Source organism: Pieris brassicae, chromosome 3 (genome assembly GCF_905147105.1).
Source record: "Pieris brassicae chromosome 3, ilPieBrab1.1, whole genome shotgun sequence".
NCBI lineage: Eukaryota > Metazoa > Arthropoda > Insecta > Lepidoptera > Pieridae > Pieris > Pieris brassicae.
This window is the reverse complement of record NC_059667.1, coordinates 20528567-20547792: the sequence shown is the minus strand read 5'-3', so window position 1 is coordinate 20547792 and position 19226 is coordinate 20528567. Positions and strand designations below refer to the sequence as shown.

At 35.6% G+C, this 19226-nt stretch overlaps 1 protein-coding gene across 4 annotated transcripts in view; it reads left to right on the top strand.

Moving 5' to 3' along the window:
* LOC123706838 (protein 4.1 homolog) overlaps window positions 1-19226 on the top strand; it is a 52544-nt gene that overhangs the window by 31573 nt on the left and 1745 nt on the right. Inside the window, exons 3-17 of one of the 4 annotated variants that reach the window (XM_045656326.1) lie at window positions 402-549; window positions 745-861; window positions 1135-1318; window positions 1830-1982; window positions 3622-3807; window positions 4455-4627; window positions 6895-6995; window positions 9010-9103; window positions 9287-9348; window positions 9592-15258; window positions 15395-15613; window positions 16066-16158; window positions 17205-17291; window positions 17580-17720; window positions 18817-18927. In XM_045656326.1, the coding sequence (XP_045512282.1) occupies window positions 402-549; window positions 745-861; window positions 1135-1318; window positions 1830-1982; window positions 3622-3807; window positions 4455-4627; window positions 6895-6995; window positions 9010-9103; window positions 9287-9348; window positions 9592-15258; window positions 15395-15613; window positions 16066-16158; window positions 17205-17291; window positions 17580-17720; window positions 18817-18927 (7536 nt within the window). Of the gene's footprint in view, window positions 1-401; window positions 550-744; window positions 862-1134; window positions 1319-1829; window positions 1983-3621; window positions 3808-4454; window positions 4628-6361; window positions 6484-6894; window positions 6996-9009; window positions 9104-9286; window positions 9349-9591; window positions 15259-15394; window positions 15614-16065; window positions 16159-17204; window positions 17292-17579; window positions 17721-18816; window positions 18928-19226 lie in introns of those variants that run through there. The other 3 variants (XM_045656327.1, XM_045656328.1, XM_045656330.1) reach the window with 3 other exon arrangements.

The following is a 19226-nucleotide window of genomic DNA, read 5'->3' as shown; positions in this document are numbered from 1 at the left end:
CGCGAGTACTGTTACAGTTAAATGAAACTTCCGTAACACGTTTTAAGGCAAATTATTACCTGATTTTCCTTTAAGGCGTTTATGTCATCTTGCTGTTAATACTACTACTACGCATTTGAACCATCGACTGAAGAAATAAATTCGAGTTTAAATACAAATTATAAATTTTATTTAATAACATATGTAAGGACAAAAGACTTTAAGCGACAGCCTAAGCAGCAACCTAGGTTGTCGTATAGAATTTGGGGGAAAAAATATCAATTCCTGTCAAAATTGGTACAGTTGCGTATCAATTTCATTTTTCCCATTTGTGTTAATACCATAAGTTTGAGTAAAATAATAAACTATGCAAAATATTAGATTTCATATAAAAATCGGTGTTTATTAATTTTTTTTTTCAGAGAAAAGTCCGTGGCCATGATCTCCTATCAAAGGTGTGTGATAGTCTTAACTTAGTGGAGAAAGACTATTTTGGGCTGCTGTATGAAGATCGCGGTGACTCCAGGACATGGGTCGACCTTGACAAACGCGTCTCCAAGTTGTTTAAACGTATGTCCAGACAGTCTATACTTAGATTAATTGTCTTGTTCTTTTTAATTGTAATCTTTGTCAATTGATTGGAGTATTATTCAATTCTAGTTAGGCTTTTGTACACAATCTATGTATGGTAAAAATCTTTTTTGATTTTTTACTACTTTATATGTTATATATTATATACCTGTTAAATATTGATATTAATTCCAGATGAGCCATGGTACGTGCGTTTTACGGTGAAGTTCTACCCACCAGAGCCTGGACAACTCCAAGAGGAGTTGACGAGATATCAACTAGTGCTGGCCATTAGGAAAGATCTGTTAGATGGTAAGTTTTTTTTAAATATAATACATTTTCAACGTCAACAGACTTAAATTCTTAATCATTTATAGAAGCTGAATTAACAGTAATACTAATCGAACGTGTGGCAATAGTAAAAAACAGCTAAGAACGGTTTGGTCCTACGAGCCGGAAACGAAATGACATAATTTAATTTAAATTTTCCTTAGCTTTGGTATAATGAAAACTACATAATGTTTCCATGTTTGTTAAATTCTATAGATATTTAGCCGTATTTCGACTCATGTCAATGTCTTTCAGGTCGTCTACCATGTTCTGCGGTGACTCACGCCCTCCTAGCGAGTTACCTACTTCAATCCGAGCGTGGAGATTACGAGGACAGCGAGGTAGGGGCTGGCCTATGCAAGCAGCTCAAGCTGGTTCCACCTGCCAGCTGTACACCCGATCTAGAAGAGAAGGTTGTTGAGTTACATAAAACACACAGGTGAGACTAAGTTAAAATTATTAATGACTGATTGTGTCCCTTTGATGTGTTGTACCCTAGTGCCATAGAAAATTGCTTAATGCTCAGTAGCTTTAATATAATTTTAAAAAACCATTACCCTAGAAATCACATTTTCAGTTAATGTATTTTTGAAAAGATTTAATAACTGTTGAATATTAATAAAATGATAAATGAGAATGAAATCACTTAAAATCCTGATAAAAATATCTGAAAGTGATGTAGTTTTGGCAGCTGCAGCAAATGGATTGATTTACCGTTGATTATAAAATTTTAAGTTGATTGGAATGAAGATTCATATTTATACAATTATTAATGATAATAAACATGTAACAACAAAAGTAAAATAATGTATTCAATTATACTATATTTTACAAAATACAATTTTATATGTTAGAAAGCATAGAACATATTTTCGTATGGAAAAGGTCCGTTTTTTTTACATCAGAATTCCCTTTAAGAAGTCTTGAATTGTAACAACAACTATTTACAGAGGTCAAACCCCAGCCGAAGCTGAGCTGAACTATCTAGAGAACGCAAAGAAGTTAGCGATGTATGGAGTTGACTTGCATCCAGCTAAAGACTCTGAAAATGTTGACATAACCCTGGGTGTCTGCTCGTCCGGTCTCCTTGTGTATAGAGACAAGTGAGTAATAATATTAATTGACACTACACCAGAAACATAGGTATAATTAAATTAAATTATTATCATAATCTATTACAATAACTAGATGCCCCCGCGAACTTCGTTTTATTTAGCCTTAATATCGTGACACGAAAGAATAATTTCACGGTATTTCGTTTACTACAAACAAATAATTTGCAATTAAATAAAATTGCGACTATAATTAAAGATCCAAGCTATCCTATCTCTTAAGTTGGACCAGACAGCTCACGGTGTGCCAATTTAATTTAAAATCGGTTAAGTAGTTTAGGAGTCCATCGCGGATAAACATCGTGACAGGAGATTTATATATATAAGATAAGATAACACAGAGGAGCTATAATATTTTGGCCTCATACTGCGTCCGTGTCTTTGATCATTTTTATTTCTTAGACAAGTAGAGGATTCTTCTGTTTGACACATGTCATCTATTTTGAATTTGAGATATGCCGGTTTTCTCACAATATTTTCTTCCCGCGAGTGAGTGTTAGATGGGCACATACATAGAGAGACTGTTGGTGCATGACTGGAGATCGAACCTACGGCCTTAAGTATGAGAGTCGCAAGCCGAAGCTACTAAGATTTTATGATTTTTCCTAATCTGACATTTTATTCCGATTCTCTATATTGTAAGTTAAACTCGGTGAAACCAAGTGACCTTTAAGCATATTTAAAGGCTGGAGCTAGCAAAGTTTATAAATTAGAATATCGCTATTTTAAGGATATACGAAAACAGTGGAGCCGCGGTAATCCCGCACCTGAAACCTATAATCTAAAACTGTCTATTATCTATTATTGAATATTTTTGAATTTGACATGCGTAATGAAGTATGATTTGTACTACATAGTGCATACCCATAACTTATAGAATCTTATCACTGGGTCTGTAATTTGTGGGATTATTTATTTATTAAGAAGATTAACAGCTCAATACAGAAATAGATGTATATATATACACAACAATGTAGGCCAATTAAAAATCTTCACATATAGTTTTGTTTTTTTTTACAAATAAGCAGGAAAACATACCAATTATTTTGGTTGTAGAACAAAAAAGAGAAAAAAAAAGAAAATTGAATTCGTTGACAATGCATCATCCATCACGATCATTACAAGGTACTTATCGGACTATAGTGTTACCTTGATGTCGTTATTATTGGAATTACTTCAGTTGGGCACTTTTGTTTACACTTTTCTTCACTGATTCAATGTTCACTTTAAAATTTTAGTAATTAACCCGGTTGCGCAAGTGTAGATTGTTTTTATATCCTTTTCCCTACTTCGACACGATCCCCTCCGGGCTGACTATGACGTCATTTCCGTAACAGCACAGAGTAAGTAAACTGAACAACGGTGACACATGCGCTCCTACCTTAATAGCATGATTATATTTCTTTAACTAAAATTAGCAGGGTTTATATGATTAAAAAGCTAACAATAGGATGTGTTAGGCGGTACTCTATTATCCGACAGTGTTGACAGTCCCACACTGCCCTGCAAAATTTTTGTCAGATTACGAGGGGCCACTGTATACATTTCCATGCTATAAGTTTTAAGTCCTATAGGCCCGTAACCAGAATATTTACTTTCCTATCGAAATGCTTAATAAAATCATTTACAGACTACGTATCAATCGCTTCGCGTGGCCAAAGATACTCAAGATCAGCTACAAACGCCACAACTTCTATGTGAAGTTGCGTCCGGGCGAGTTCGAGCAATTCGAATCTACCGTTGGCTTCAAACTCGCCAACCATCGCGCTGCAAAGAAATTGTGGAAGACCTGCGTGGAACATCACACGTTCTTCAGGTGATTTATTAAAACCTTAACAAATGTATCTACTAGAATAATTTCGTGCTTTTATACTAGCGGACGGGGCAGATGTCCTGTACACAGTCAGTCAAGTAAAAAAATTCATTAAAATCTACTAGAAAACAAAAAAAAAACATTACTCCAACTATATTTATTTACAGAAGATTTATATGATTAAATATTTCAGTTTTTACGTTCATTCTACTCTCTTGGTATTGTTTACTGTCTGAAAAAATAAATTTATGACGGTAAGTATGGATGGCTAGCAAATTTTGGTAAAAACTTTTGGCATTTTTAGTACTTTAACTTTACTGTAATATAGTTTATTTGGAGCCTCGGGAGGTGTCAGAGATATACCATCGTGTTTAATCTATGTTTTTTGAAGTAGGTACATACATGACTTTAAAAAAATCGCGTTTTGAATCCGAACTAGGACTTTCCTGCTACTACCATCAGGCATGTCTGGTGGCTGTTACTACAAATTTGCTCAAATATCCTTAGTTTATATTTAGAATTTCCCATTCTAGTAAGTCAGGGTCTAACGTTTGACAAACATGTTGGTCAAAATTATTTCATATACATATAGTTATCGTTGTTTGAGTATGACAGGTTAGATACAGAAGATTTATGTATAATGTTTACAGGCTAACAAGCCCAGAGCCGCCACCGCGCAGTACACTATTCCCGCGTTTCGGTTCACGGGTCAGCTTTCCTGGTCGCACGCACTACCAGTCAAGGAATGCCACACTGTCCCGTCCACCGCCCAACTTTGATAGATCCTTCTCCACTAGAGGGCTCACGTCGCGTAGTACTATGGGTGAGTACTAATTTTTAAGGTTTATTTAGGATAGGGGGGCAAACGAGCCAATGGGACACCTAAAAATCGCAGATATCACGGCCCATGGACACCCATTTTAGTAGGTGCGTTGCCGGCATTTAAGGGAAGAGTATGTTCTTCTTTTTAAACAATCGGAGGACGTCTCCCCCTTGGAAGACCCCCTACCGGGAGTCCATTCCACAGTTACACAAAGTGTTTTATAGTAGGTTTTTCCTTTTGACTCTTTGTACAGATATTGAAGAGATATTGAAGATTGGCGTATTGTAGGGACGTATAGAGTTCGGAATGTGGGTTATTACTCGAGATTTTTCTTTACCGTTTCCACACTCGTGCCTTCTCTTTCCCAACTGTCAAAACAATGTCTATTAAAAAAAAACACGATTTTTTATGATTCATGCAAATATTTCTAAAAGAAGTTACTTATTTGTTTCAATATCAGATTTATTTCATCTCATCTCATTAAACTTCATTTCAATAAAAACATTCTACTGTAGCCTTGGCTGTATGGGCACAGTTCCCTTTGCCTACCCAGAATTGGTGAAGAAAACAAAAAAATCTCTGCTTATTTTTTTTGTTTGTTGCACAAAATGAGTAATTTCGACGATATTTTATTTGAATTAACACCACAACACAATAACACAATTAACTGTAGGCAATTTCTTTTGCGAACTAGCGAGCTGTGGATTCGACACTGCTTGATGTTTAAAAGGAAAGCATACTCTTCCTGCACAGAGCAGCAACGAAACCACCAAAATGGGTGTCTATGGGCTGCAATAACTATTGTAATACCTGCGGTAACTGGCTACCTGTATCCTATTCAGATCCTTTTGTAAACGAATGGCAAATAAGAGCGAAATTGTCGTTTAGACCCTTGCGTAATTTGCAACACTTATTAATGCCACCAATTAACCCATGACTGTTGATTTTCGCGCCAATTGAGCTGTCATCGCGCCAGACTGCATTGGACGGTGACACGAGCATCACAATTATATTTTTATCACTTATCTCATAAGTGAATCACTGTTTGAGGATAAATTAGTTTAATGTGCAATGATTATTTCTTAAGAATCTCTGAGTAAACACGATTGATAAATTTATTGTGGAAATTATTATTTGAAATTTTTACAGATGCAAAATTAAAGATTACGATATTAAATTTATTAATCGGTATAGTTAATATCTAGATCGACAAACCCAATCACAGTTTATTGGTTATGGCAAATTGTTAATTATGAAAAAAAAAAAAAAAAAATTTGGGACGTGTTTATAAGTTTAAGCATTAAAAGTGTAAGTTTGTTATGGAAGAGCGGGAAACCCTGACACAAATTGTTTTTATTTTAAAAGGCTAACAATTGTAACGCATAATCTTAATTATAACCAATAAACTTGTCTATGGTAAAATAATAAGACCGAGTTAGCTATGTAAGACAGATCTAACCGGCATTTTGAATCTAGCTTATTATAAAATAATAATCGCTGCAACGGTTTTGGTCTCAGATTTTTGTATATGTTGCCCGTTTTGCTTTATTTCCTTTAAAACACAGAAAAGTCTATAAGTTCAGTCGTGATTCGAACGCAAGACCTTAAAGTCCTATAAGAGACACACTCTCTAGCCACTAGGCCAACACCTCTAGCCTATTGGTACAATATTTGAATAATGAATGAAGCTTTCAAAGCATAACATCATGCAATACGTAGGATTTATTTTTGTACTATTACCGAGTCGGTGTGTCAGTCAAGAGGCGTGAGTCGGTAAAGACGGTTCGACTTTGTATTCGATTTTAAGTTGATTGTGAAAATGGTGTTTGACGACTGCTGGAATCCTCGTTGTACATGTGAGTTGAGGTCATGTAGAAGTTTTGTTACCAGTACTCAAAGTTAAAAAGATTTAAGGGTGTTTAAACAATAAATTTATCACTGTATCTAATCGGAGGCTAAAGTAGGTTTTCACTGCCTTAGAGAACGAAGTTTCTCAGGTACATTTTAGATGTATGATTTAATTTTCAGTGGATTGCAATGGCTAGGACTTGTAGTTTCTTTGGTTTTAGAGAGGTTTCTGTTTTATTTAATTTTTAGTTAGTATGTTTATTAAAACTAATTAAACATACTAACTAAAAATTAAAAATTATTAGCGGTTTCACGTCATTATAGTTCAACGGTAGTATTACGGCTTTAATTATATAGAAAGAATAATTTAAGGAAATATTTATATAAGATGAAAGACCTCATAATTACAATTATTTCAGCTCTCTCATCTGGTGCGAAAGATGATTCGATGCCGCCGGATGCTGCGAAGAGACACACGATGCCACCTCAACCAGCACCCAGACCTACCATTACGGACAAGGTATAATTCACAAATCATAATAATCGGCATTTTATTATAAATTAAATGTAGCTTTTACGGATAAAAATTACTAAATTTTAAATATAAGTTATTTAAGAGTATTGGTATCGTCTCTACGTACAGTACTGAAAAGGATGGTAGTGTCGAAGTAGCTATATTTTATTGGGTATAAATTATAATAAATTTATTCAATTTACGAGCCTTACTAGGTCTTAGAAAATTGAACCATAATACATTTTAATCGTGCATGCTTCATTTACACATAATTAACGTAAATTAACTCTTTTGATGTACTAAAACTTTGAAAACATTTGTTTTTGTTGTTTATTTATTTGTCACTTAACAGTTAACCAATACGATAGTTAATGGGATTAAATTATCTTAATTAAGAACGTTTAAGAGGTTAAATACTATCTAAAGTAAATATTAACATCTCTATTATTATTTTCCCCAACGATTCCGTTGTTAGACCTCCGGCTACGAACTCTATAAAGAAAATAAGCGCATTAAACATAATATGCTCTAACGCAAAAAAATCATGACAAAGCGGGCAATAATAAAATTGATATTTATCAGATATTAATAAAAATAACTGTCATGCTGAATGAGTTGCCAGCAACAAATTCGAGAGCCCTCAGGCACCAGGTGAGCCTCCTGCCCGTTTGCCCTTGTTCTATAAAAAATTGTCCTTCACAGTACGTTTTTGAATCGTGACTTTCTAGTTATGGGAATTTTTGTGTTTTTTCGTTAAATTAAACTTGATATTAATCGTTACTGAATTGCATAGTCCAAAGAAGTATAAGACTTGAAGTACTATTTAAAGCCAGGAAATTGGTTTTACCGAGAACGTTACAAAAGATATGTATTTAAAATTAAACAGAAATAATCGAAAATCTAAATAATTTGGACATTGTATTATGTACATCAAAAGAGTAATTAAATACGGGACGCAGCTTCGACGGCGTTCAGGCGGTACTGTCAGCGCATCATCAGCGAGCTCTCTCGAGGGAGAATACTTTGCGGACAGAGGGGACAAGGTTCCATACATACATTCATATAGTTATCGTAGTTTTAAAGAGGAAGGTGACTTATTCTAAAATGTTCGATGAAATTTTGTATTTGAATTGTTTTTATAAGTCATCTTTTTTGTATGATTTTACCATTTACAGCCCGGCCCCGGGGTGTAGTGCTTTTTAAGTTGTTCTGTAGGCTTTTATGATTAGGTAATTTTTTTTATTTACTCGTTATGTTCTTACCTATCGCACCTTACAATTTCAATCGAAATTAAATCTTATTGTCTTTAAAAATTGTTTTAAAAACGTCTTATTAAGTTTTTCAGTCACACACAATTTAATGTATTAAGAACGAAATCGTAAAAAATATTTTGAGCTTTATCGTGTTATTTTGCACTATAGTGTATAAATTTTAAGTAGTATTTGTTATTATTTGGGTTTTGTGTGCTTTTTAGTTAGAAAAATGCACGTTTTTGAAGGTACTAGCTTCATTAATTATTAAAATAATCTATAATTGTTGATTTTATTATTTTAGTGTGGCTTTATTCTTTAAATAAATCTTCATGTAATATATAAATAAACATCGTTAGAGCTAATAAATGAGGTTAAAGGGTAAGGAGTATCGGTTTTATACTTGGCGTAAAATCATCGAAAACAAAACAGGTTTTTATGAATTTATTAATGGAAGTACGATGTATTACTTAGTAATTGTTGTTTTAAATTAGTTTAAGCTTGACAAGTAATCAAATCTCTTAGCAGATTTTTCTAAGTAATACAATTTGCATAAAGGTGCAAAGGTGGAATTTTAATATCTGGTCTAATAGACATACCATAAATTGGATAAAAATTACGATAGCTCGCTTGCGCTAGCTTGTATGGAAATGGCTATGTAAAATCGCCGATCTCAAATAGTTCCCATAAATTTCATTTGAACCTCCTCAATATAAACAACGTAGGAAACATATAGATAATTGTAATCATGTTTTATTGTTAATTTCCAGAAACCGCCGCCGGGCGCCGTTAAGGTAATGCCGACAGCGCCACCAGATAAAAAAGAAGAAAAGAAATTGGAATCGAAGAAACCAGCTGAAAACGGTAAGTTTGTGTGGTGATTCAGTCAGTGTTTGGATAGTTGTTAAAATGCAAATAATAATTGCAAAATATAAAAAAAGTAGTATTGCTATGAATTTTAGTTTCATTACTACCAAATAATATTACCTACATTGATTTACTTTAACAATTAAGCGATCATATATTTATTTTTATTTGATATTTCAGGTACAGATACCAACAGCGACCCCGGTATTGCGAATAATCTCGAAACAACGCCGAAAAAGAAGGTAATTACAAATGTGTTACACGAAATACTTGTTTTATACATTTGAATGGTAGATTCACATTTCAAAACGCGAAATAGATATTTGTGGTGATTACAAATGTTGTAAATATTCTTGTTATTGTGCAAAGCATGGACGCATACAATGTTTAGTTTGCACTTGTTTGTAGAACAACACGAAGCAGTTATTTTTATTTATTAATTTTTGTTTTTTTGTTTCTCCTCACCCTCTTTCCTTACCAAACAGGGAGGATTTGGCTTATTCGCTAAAAAGGAGAAATCACCCAAAGAGGAGAAGTCTCCGAAAGAAAAGTCACCTAAAATCAAAGAGAAATCTCTTAAAGAAAAGTCACCAAAAGACAAAGATAAGAAAATTAAAGACCCTAAAGCAAAGATTGCTGTTCTCGATACGTCTAACGATAGCTCCAACCTTGATAGTTCAGTCGATAAGAGTCCAAAGAAAGAAGATAAGCCAAGCTTTACTAAGCCATACGAGTATACTGACACTGAGAAAAGTCCTACGCGTAAGCCGTTTATTCAAGGGGCATTTAGCTATGAAAGGGAACCAATATCTGATGAGAAACAGAGGGGTTTGGATGACAGTCAAAGCCCAGGTACAAGGAAAGCAGGATTAGCGTTCAATTATGCTCCAGGAGAAGACAAGAGGGTAGCAGAGAGTGCAGAGAAACGTAAAACACCAGAGGATCCAAGTAAATTGAAGACTCCTGGTCTGGATTACGTAGAATCTGCGGGTCTTAAAGAAATAGCCAAGAAACCGAAGTCTAATGTTATTGACCCGACACTTGCGTTGCTCGAAGCGGAAAGAGCTCAACATGAAGTACCAGTTGCGGCCGCAGTTCCTGTTTCGGCGGCCAAGCTTAACAATGAAATTCAGGTTGTGATTATAACTGGTCGGTATAACGCCAAGACTAAAAAACTGGATGACGCTAATGGTACTGTTCTGGTAACTAAAGGTACAATAAATAAAGCCACAGGCAAAATAACAACTGAGAATGAAGTCATTAATATGAAATCGGGTCAAGTAAGTTTTACAGATCCTGCCACCGGTAAGCAAGAGGTCAAGAACGGCCACGTAGATTCAAAGACAGGACACATTCTATTTACTTCAGGTGTTATTGATCCTAAAACAGGAAAGATGGATCCTACATTAGCCCAACAGTATTGTTTCGTAGAAAAGGCCGAAGATAAAGTAGGTTCTAAACCCGGCAGAGAAGTTGACTTAGTCGTGATCACAGGAAAATATGACGGAAAACACAAAAAACTCGACGCAAGTCATGGACACGTGGAAGTTTCTAAAGCTATTGTTTCGCCAGATGGCATTGTAACTTCTAACTATGGTATTATAGATACAAGGACTGGAAAGATCGATTATAAAGACCCGAAGACAGGAAAACAAGATCCGAAACAGGCATATGTTGATCACAAAACTGGTAATCTGCTCGTTACCACGGGTATATTAGATCCCAAGTCAGGGAAAGTGGATTCATCTCTTGGCCAACAATACAGCATTGTTGAAAAAGACGCTACTAAAGCAAACAGAGAAGTAAGACTAGTCGTCATTACAAGCAAGTATGATTTGAAGAGTAAGAAGCTTGATCCTTCATTTGCTCATGTTGATTCCATTAAAGGTGTCCTCAGTGGTGCTGACGGTAAAATATATACTGAATATGGTGTCATTGATCCTAGGACGGGTAACATACAGGTGACCGATGCAAAAACCGGTAATCAAGAAATAAAACAAGCGCAGGTTGACCCTAAAACAGGTAATATCCTTTTATTATCTGGGGTTGTTGATCCTAGAACAGGCAAATTGGATACTTCATTGGGACAACAATACAGTATCGTAGACAAACCCATAAGCACCTTTGCTACAATTCCTGGACGAGAAGTGCAAGTAGTGGCTATAACTGGTAAATACGACAGCAAGGCTAAGAAATTGGATAATCCTAATGGTTTTATTGAAACATCTCAAGCTATAATTAGCGACAAAGATGGAAAAGTGCACACAAACTTTGGAGTGCTAGATCCTAATTCGGGTAAAATTTATTCAACAGATCCTAAAACTGGCAAACGTGATTCAAAGCAAGCCACGATTGACGCAAAAACTGGCAGTTTTATTCTTACATCTAATGTTATAGATCCAAAAACTGGCAAAACGGATTCTTCGTTAGCGCAACAATTAACTGTTGTGGACAAAGATGCTCCTAAAGGCATACCAGAGCGATACATGAATTTAGTAATTATTACATCAAAGTATGACCCTAAAACTAAGAAACTTGACCTCACTAATGCTCACGTCAATACAGTAGTTGGAAAACTAGGTGATGATGACAAAGTTTACACTGATATCGGAGTCATTGATCCGGCTACTGGTTACATAACCACAACTGATCCAGTTACAGGTAAACAAGAAATTAAAAAATCTGTCATTGATTCTAAAACGGGTAATATGTTGCTCACTTCGGGCGTTATTGATCCCAACACCAAATTAGTTGATCCTACGCTAGGGCAACAATATACACTTGTGAGTAAACCGAAAGATACTTTTGGATCTGTATCAGGCAAAGAAATACAACTGGTTGTAATAACTAGCAAGTATGATCCTAAATATAAGAGATTAGATACACCTAACGGGCACGTTGAAACATCTCGAGGTATTATTGCTGCTGATGGCAGAATCCATAGTAACTTTGGCATTATTGACCCGAAGACTGGTAAAATTGAACAAACAGATCCTTTAACGGGAAACTTAGAAGTAAGAAATGCTGTGGCTGATCCTAAAACCGGGAATCTAATATTAACTGGTAGTGTAGTGGATCCAAAATCCGGTAAGGTTGATACATCGCTTGCCCAACAATTCAGTATCATTGATAAAGATATTAAACAGGTAGAAAGAGAAATCCACCTTGTTATTATAACTACGAAATATGATCCACGAACAAAGAAGATTGATCCAACTCAAGCACAAATTGATACAATTTCAGGAACTGTCGGTGCTGATGGTAAAATACATACAGAATCATATATTATCGACCCTGCTTCTGGTGAAATAACAATGAAAGACCTCAAGTCAGGCAAACAAGAAATTAAGAAAGCTCAGCTCGATCCGGCCACGGGACATATGCTAGTTACTAGTAATGTTGTTGACCCTAAGACCGGTAAAATTGATCCTAGCTTAGCACAACAATATAGTATTGTAAACAAACCTGTTGTACAGCATACCAAGCCCCCATCAAAAGGTGAAATAAGAATTGTCATTGTTACAAATAGGTTTGATCCAAAAACAAAATCAGTGGATGCTGGCTCTGGAACAATAGATGCATCTAAAGGTTATGTGAGTGTTGAAGATGGAAAAATACATACAGATTTCGGTATCATTGATCCTAAATCAGGGCAAATTTTGTACAAAGATCCTGTGACTGGGAAGCAAGACCTGAAGAAGGCAGAAGTCGATCCTAAAACGGGCACTATTACAGTTACAACGTCTGTTATTGATCCCAAAACGGGTAAAGTAGATCCTACATTTGCCCAACAATATACGATTATCGATAAACAGAATATTTTGGCTAAAGTAACGCCAGTATCTCAAAGAGGTAGTGTTTCTCCACCAAGGCCGATTCAAACTCCTGTTAAAACACCCACCACTACTCCAGTGCAAACTCCTCTACAGTCTCCTGTTCGTCCATCTGCGCCAGTAATCAATCAATATCAAAAGGCGTCGCCTGTTCAAGGAGTCGCTCCGACCAAACCAACTACAGCGCCACCTGCACCACCTGCACCACCTAAAAAGAAGATTGTAAAAATCATGGTGATATTTACAAGAGTTGACCCAAAGACAAAGAAACCAGATTTCTTTAATGCCGAGGTGGAACACTTAACTGGAGTTCTCGATCCCAGTGGCTTTATTGAAACTAAATACGGTGTCATTGATTCAAACAAAGGTAGTATAATTGTTACAGATCCCTCAGGACAAAAACAAACTAAAGATGGAACAATTCTTTCAGAAACAGGACAAATTTTCATAAATTCTGGTGCTATAGATCCTAAAACTGGTAAAATTGATCCCAATCTTGGAATGATCTTAAGTGTTGCCAAACAAGATGACCCTGTTGTTGACATTACAACTATAACCGGACCTTATGATCCGAAAACGGGTAAAGTTAAAATTGAGGAAGGAATAGTAGAGCACACTAAAGGTAAGGTTGATGCCGAAACTGGCAACATCTCGACTAAATATGGTGTTATCGACCCATCAAATGGCGTCATCTTCGTATCTGATACAACTGGTTCGCAAGACGCAAAATCTATTACTATAGATGAAAATAATGGCCAAATAACTATTGTTGGAGTATTTGATCCTAAAACTGGTAAAGTTAATCCAAACAATGCGCAGTTACTTGTTGTTGGTAGCCATATTGATCCAGTTGTTGAAGTTACCTCATTTGTCGGTAAACTTGATACTAAAAAAGGTGTTATTGAACCAAAGAACTCTGTTATTGAAAGCAGTACAGGTCAGATCAATCCTGATAATAATATAATAAATACTAAATATGGACAAATAGATCTAGTTAAAGGAACTGTAACTTATAACGATCCTAAGACTGGTAAATTTGAAAGTAAAGAGCTTAAAGTTGATCCTCTTACTGGACAGTTCTTGCTCAGAACAGGACAAATCAATCCTAAATCTGGTAAGCCCGATAAAGACATCGGCAGGTTAATGTGTCTTAGAATTATCCAAACTAAAGTCGACCCTATTACTGGTAAACAAATCGTCTCGAACGATCCTAAAAACGTTAAAGTTGACCCGAAAACTAACCAGATTTGGATAGCTGGACCTAAAGACCCCAAAACTGGCGAAACTCTGTATACAGCTGGTCAAATTGACCCCAACACCGGCTATATTATCACTATCTATGGTCGATTAGACCCTAAAACAGGCACCATCTCTCGAGCAACGGATGTTGAGAAATCCCTTATCAAAGTCGACCCGGTCAATGGTCAGGTTTACACTGCTACTGGAGATGTCGATGACAATAACGAACCTTTGTACTCTGCCTCACAAGTTGATCCTGGAACTGGCGAAATTTACACTAAGTTAGGTAAAATCGATCCTAGAACAGGTAAACTGATAATCGTCAAAATCTATATCATTACTCAAAAGGATGAAAAGGGCAGAGTCAAGGAAGTCGATCCGAAAGAATGCACAATCGATGAAACGACTGGTAGGATCATCACAACGAAGACTGTGTACGTATATCAGATTATTGACCCAATCACAGGAGAAACAATTGATGTAGATCCCGACGACCCAAGGCTGAAGGGAGCCAGAACAACTGTCACTCAAACTATGACCCTATCTGGCAAGATCGACCCTGTCACTGGAAGAATAAAGACGGAATACGGAGACATTGACCCAGACACGGGTGATATTGATCCGAGTACCGCTGTCCGAGATCCAGTTACCGGCCAATTGATATTACACTACTCGCAAATTGATCCGTCGCATTTCGAAGACAAGAGTGGAAACTACACGATCGAGAAAGAGACGCAAGACCTCCCAGCAAATATCGACATACAGACAGTGAACACGCACAAATTCTCTACCTTTGGCAAAGACGAAAGTCCCGCTCGAGGCGACGAGCCCAAGACATTCACTGAATACACGACAAGCGAGCACATACGACACCAAGGCTACGTGTCATCCTCGACCCCAATCTCCTCTAAGATCCCGATTTCACAGCGCTCCAAAAAGACTCCAACACCACCCGTAGTCGTCAAGACCACTACCAAACAACTTCTAACGAAGAACGAGGATGGCGTCACGCATAACGTCGAACAAGAGGTGGAGAATCTTGGCACGGGCGAAGTTACATTCTCGACTCACACAAACAAGGTTCGTGTTTAGATTTGTTCAGCCTAACCGGCATACAAGACGCCACTTTTTTTTCCTAATTTTGTGTTCATTTTTTACTTAACTCGCTTTAGTGTTAGCTAGTTGTATATAGTAAGCATGCTAGTCTAACATTTAGGCGGACAACATTGAGTCGATGGAGGGGCGAAGTCCTTACGTGACGGCGCGCGCCGTGACCACAAGGACGGCTATGACCCATCATGACCTGGACACCAAGGCGAAAACCCAGCAGATGGAAGAAAAAACTGTTGCTCATACGCTGACATCGTCAGCCACTCGCCAGGAGCAACGAGTGGTGACGCAGCAAGTCAAAACCACTGTTACTACAGGCGATCAGGTATACCTTTGGCAAATCATTCCCATTAGCACGTTTGGTTCATTTAAATTTTTGTTCGCTTTTATATGGCCGCTTTTGATTGCGCTGAGCTTATGTTGACGATATTATCAAAGTTTAAATGTAAACAAAAATAAAGATTTATAAAAGCAGTCATATAATGCATGTATTATGTTCTAATTTTGTTTTTCTCTTCTTTTCAAATCCTTGGCCGTCCATAACTCGCATGGTGTGAACGCATTTGACCTAAATCGACGCCATCTTTAACGGAACACCCTGGACTGTGTTAATTAATTCCATTTACTTTAAAAAAATACTAAAACGTCCACTATGGGTCAAATACTTTTTGTTACAACGTACTTCTAAACCATGTTACCAACATATCATTAAATGCACAATCATATGTACTGAACATGACAAAACCACCATGCCATAACCACGGATCATGATAACAGTTGACTAGACATGGCTCTGAATCATCTCTGAGTAGCGGCGACTCAGGCACACCCATAGACTTCGATGGCGGAGAAGGACATTACTACGTGACGGTATGTATTTTAACGAAAAACATTGTTTCAGATTTCTAATACTCATTATTATTAAGGACTTTTTTTTCATTTTCACGAGTCATATTTAATAGAAAATAATGAGGATTTCCACTGCTAGTAGTAATATAATAAAATAGTTATCTTTATACATACTGTAACAAAAATATTTTTTTGTGAATAATTGTAATGACGCGTAGCAAAAAGCAATTATTAGTTGAGATAACTGCCACACAAGGTTCTCTTTCCGCTAGGACTCTACCTTGGGTTTATAAATTGTCAAATTATATGGCGACGGTCAACAGTCGCAAGTGATTATTGATTGGTACACTATTGTTTAATATATTTATAATTAATAAAGGTTTGAGATTTTACAATTTAGTTTGGGTCATGTTTCCGAAAATTTCTGAGACAAAATCAATTTGATACCGTTTATAATTTTAAGCAGGTATTATGTCAAGATTTCAAGGTAACGTTTAATGTTTTGTGTGCATGACAAGCATGGGATTTAGAATGTGTGTGTGGTTAAGTACCCCTTGATACAAAGTAGAAATTGTATTAGACAATACACCTTAATGTTGTCCGTTATTACCAATTGATATTACAGGTAGGTTATGATACAAACTTTGAAGCATGATTTAAATAGCTAGAATATAGTCCAGCCATTTGATAGCTAATTTAAATTAGGATATATAGGAGTGTAAAATTGTTTAGTAGTTTAACGTAAATAATATAATTTATAACATTTATATATTCTACATGAACAGAACTTTCCCTCTGCTGCGCAATGTATATGTATATACTTTTAAAAATCGTCGTACATTTTTTATATTACCCGCAATTTCTAAACAATATATAATATAATATAATGAATAGAATTGGTAAATATATGATTCATGTTTCTATTGTTTATTAAACTGGACTAAACAGACGTTTAAAGTTAAGATATATAGTTCAATATTTTATTGACGAATTTCTCAGTATATGAAAACAGTTTTTTTTATATCTGGTAGTACTCCGATGTTTATTATGAATTATTATAATTTTAGGAGCCTGGTGTGTACCGCACTACTACAACTTCAACGGCTATGGGTAATGCTCCATTCGGTAGCATGGTGCAAAGCGCTACCACTAAGGTATGAATTACATACCACTAAGGTCTATTATAGAAGCAGTTGGGGTCGGTCATGTTATCATTGATAACGTTCCCTACGTTATGTTACAATTCAAATTTATCGAAAGTTCAATACATGTACGACGCACGCGTGTTTTGTAGCCACACGTTGATTTCTTTGCCGAAATTTAGTTCGAAAAACCGTCGAAAAATCTTTTGAACATCGCTAAAACGGCTGTACCTCTATAAATCATGTCATTATGCAGGATGTTTTCTTGGCAACGTTATAATCATTGAGGTCGTATTACAGAGCAGCGTAGGCCCGCAAGTAACGTCTTTCTCCCAAAGCCCTGAGCCAACTGAAGAAGAAGATGCTGAACAACTGGCAGGCGAGGAAGTGGTCTCCTCGCAAACTATCAGCTCCAAGACACGTACCGTTGAGACTATTACTGTGAGTATAATAAAATATTGAATTGTTGAAAAAAATATTTGTTAGTTCCGGACAGTTCTAAAAGTAAGTAATACAACCCCTACGAACACTTTTCTCTTTAGTACTTTTTATAAAATATAAAAAGATGTCAATTGTTATTTTATTTAAAACTAAAACAAAACTCAATAATACATTACAGTATTATACAACACATTAAAAAAACACGCTTTTCTCATATCGCCCCCAGAATTAGAATATGTGCCCAGTATAATTATTAATATTCTCAAATTGACATATTTAAGAACATGGCCTACAAAAATTACATACAATATAATATATTAAGTAAAGAGTCATATATACTTCTTTGCGTAAAACACAGCAATATTTATAAGTATTATATTTTTATATATGGCAATTCTTTGCAAATTATTATACATTTGGTTTAGTATTATTATAAAATCTGTTGGCAACCGAAACAAATCTTAATATATATAAATCTCCTGTCACGATGTTTGTCAGCGATGGACGCCTAAACTACTTAACCGATTTTAAATTAAATTGGCACACCGTGAGCAGTCTGGTCCAACTTAAGAGATAGGATAGCTTAGATCTTTAATTATAATCGCAATTTTATTTTATTGCAAATTATTTGTCTATAATTAATTGACAGTCACAATTATCTGTTAACTCCAAAAGATTCTAACGCTAGTTATATAATAAAACTTATGTACTTATGTACACTCGTTAGTAGAAATACTTCATTGGCGTAACAAGATAATAACTCTACGTTCGTAGAGTAAACGACACTATCAATTGAAAAAATTGAAAGTATTATTATGACGCATTATCTAGTTATATAAAGTTTATTTAAATATCACAAAACCTCAAATGTTGACTATAGCTTAACTTCAGGGTGTCGGTTTTTCTGACGATGAGCGCGCGCACACAAAAACTTTCGTAATTTTTCCCTAACGCCAAACGAAGTATAGCTTCAATAATCATAATACATTTTGAATGTACAAGATGATATTAAGTAATAAAATGAATAACGGTCATTGTTGTTGTCACAAATGCATAATTTATGGAGCTTAACATCAAAATTACAATTTTATTCCAGTACAAGACAGAGCGTAATGGAGTAGTGGAGACGCGAGTAGAACAGAAGATCACTATACAATCTGATGGCGATCCTATTGATCACGATCGAGCATTGGCTGAGGCTATTCAGGTAAACCAATATTTACCAATACATTTTTCATTATTTCAAAAAAAAAAAAAAAGTTTGCATTATCTGTTCTCTACTGTGCTCTGATGACGTGACAGCTGAGCCAAAGTATCAAATCAGTTTTTTTATTAACATTAAAATTGCTTCAATAACTTGAAGTGATTTTTCATATATTTGCTATTTTACAACTAGAATGCTATTCGTACTATGTACGCAGTTCTGAACACTCCCACGGAACACTCGTGAAGTCGACACAAACATGTATCGAAAAGTATTTATAATCTTTTAATTATTGGTGTAAA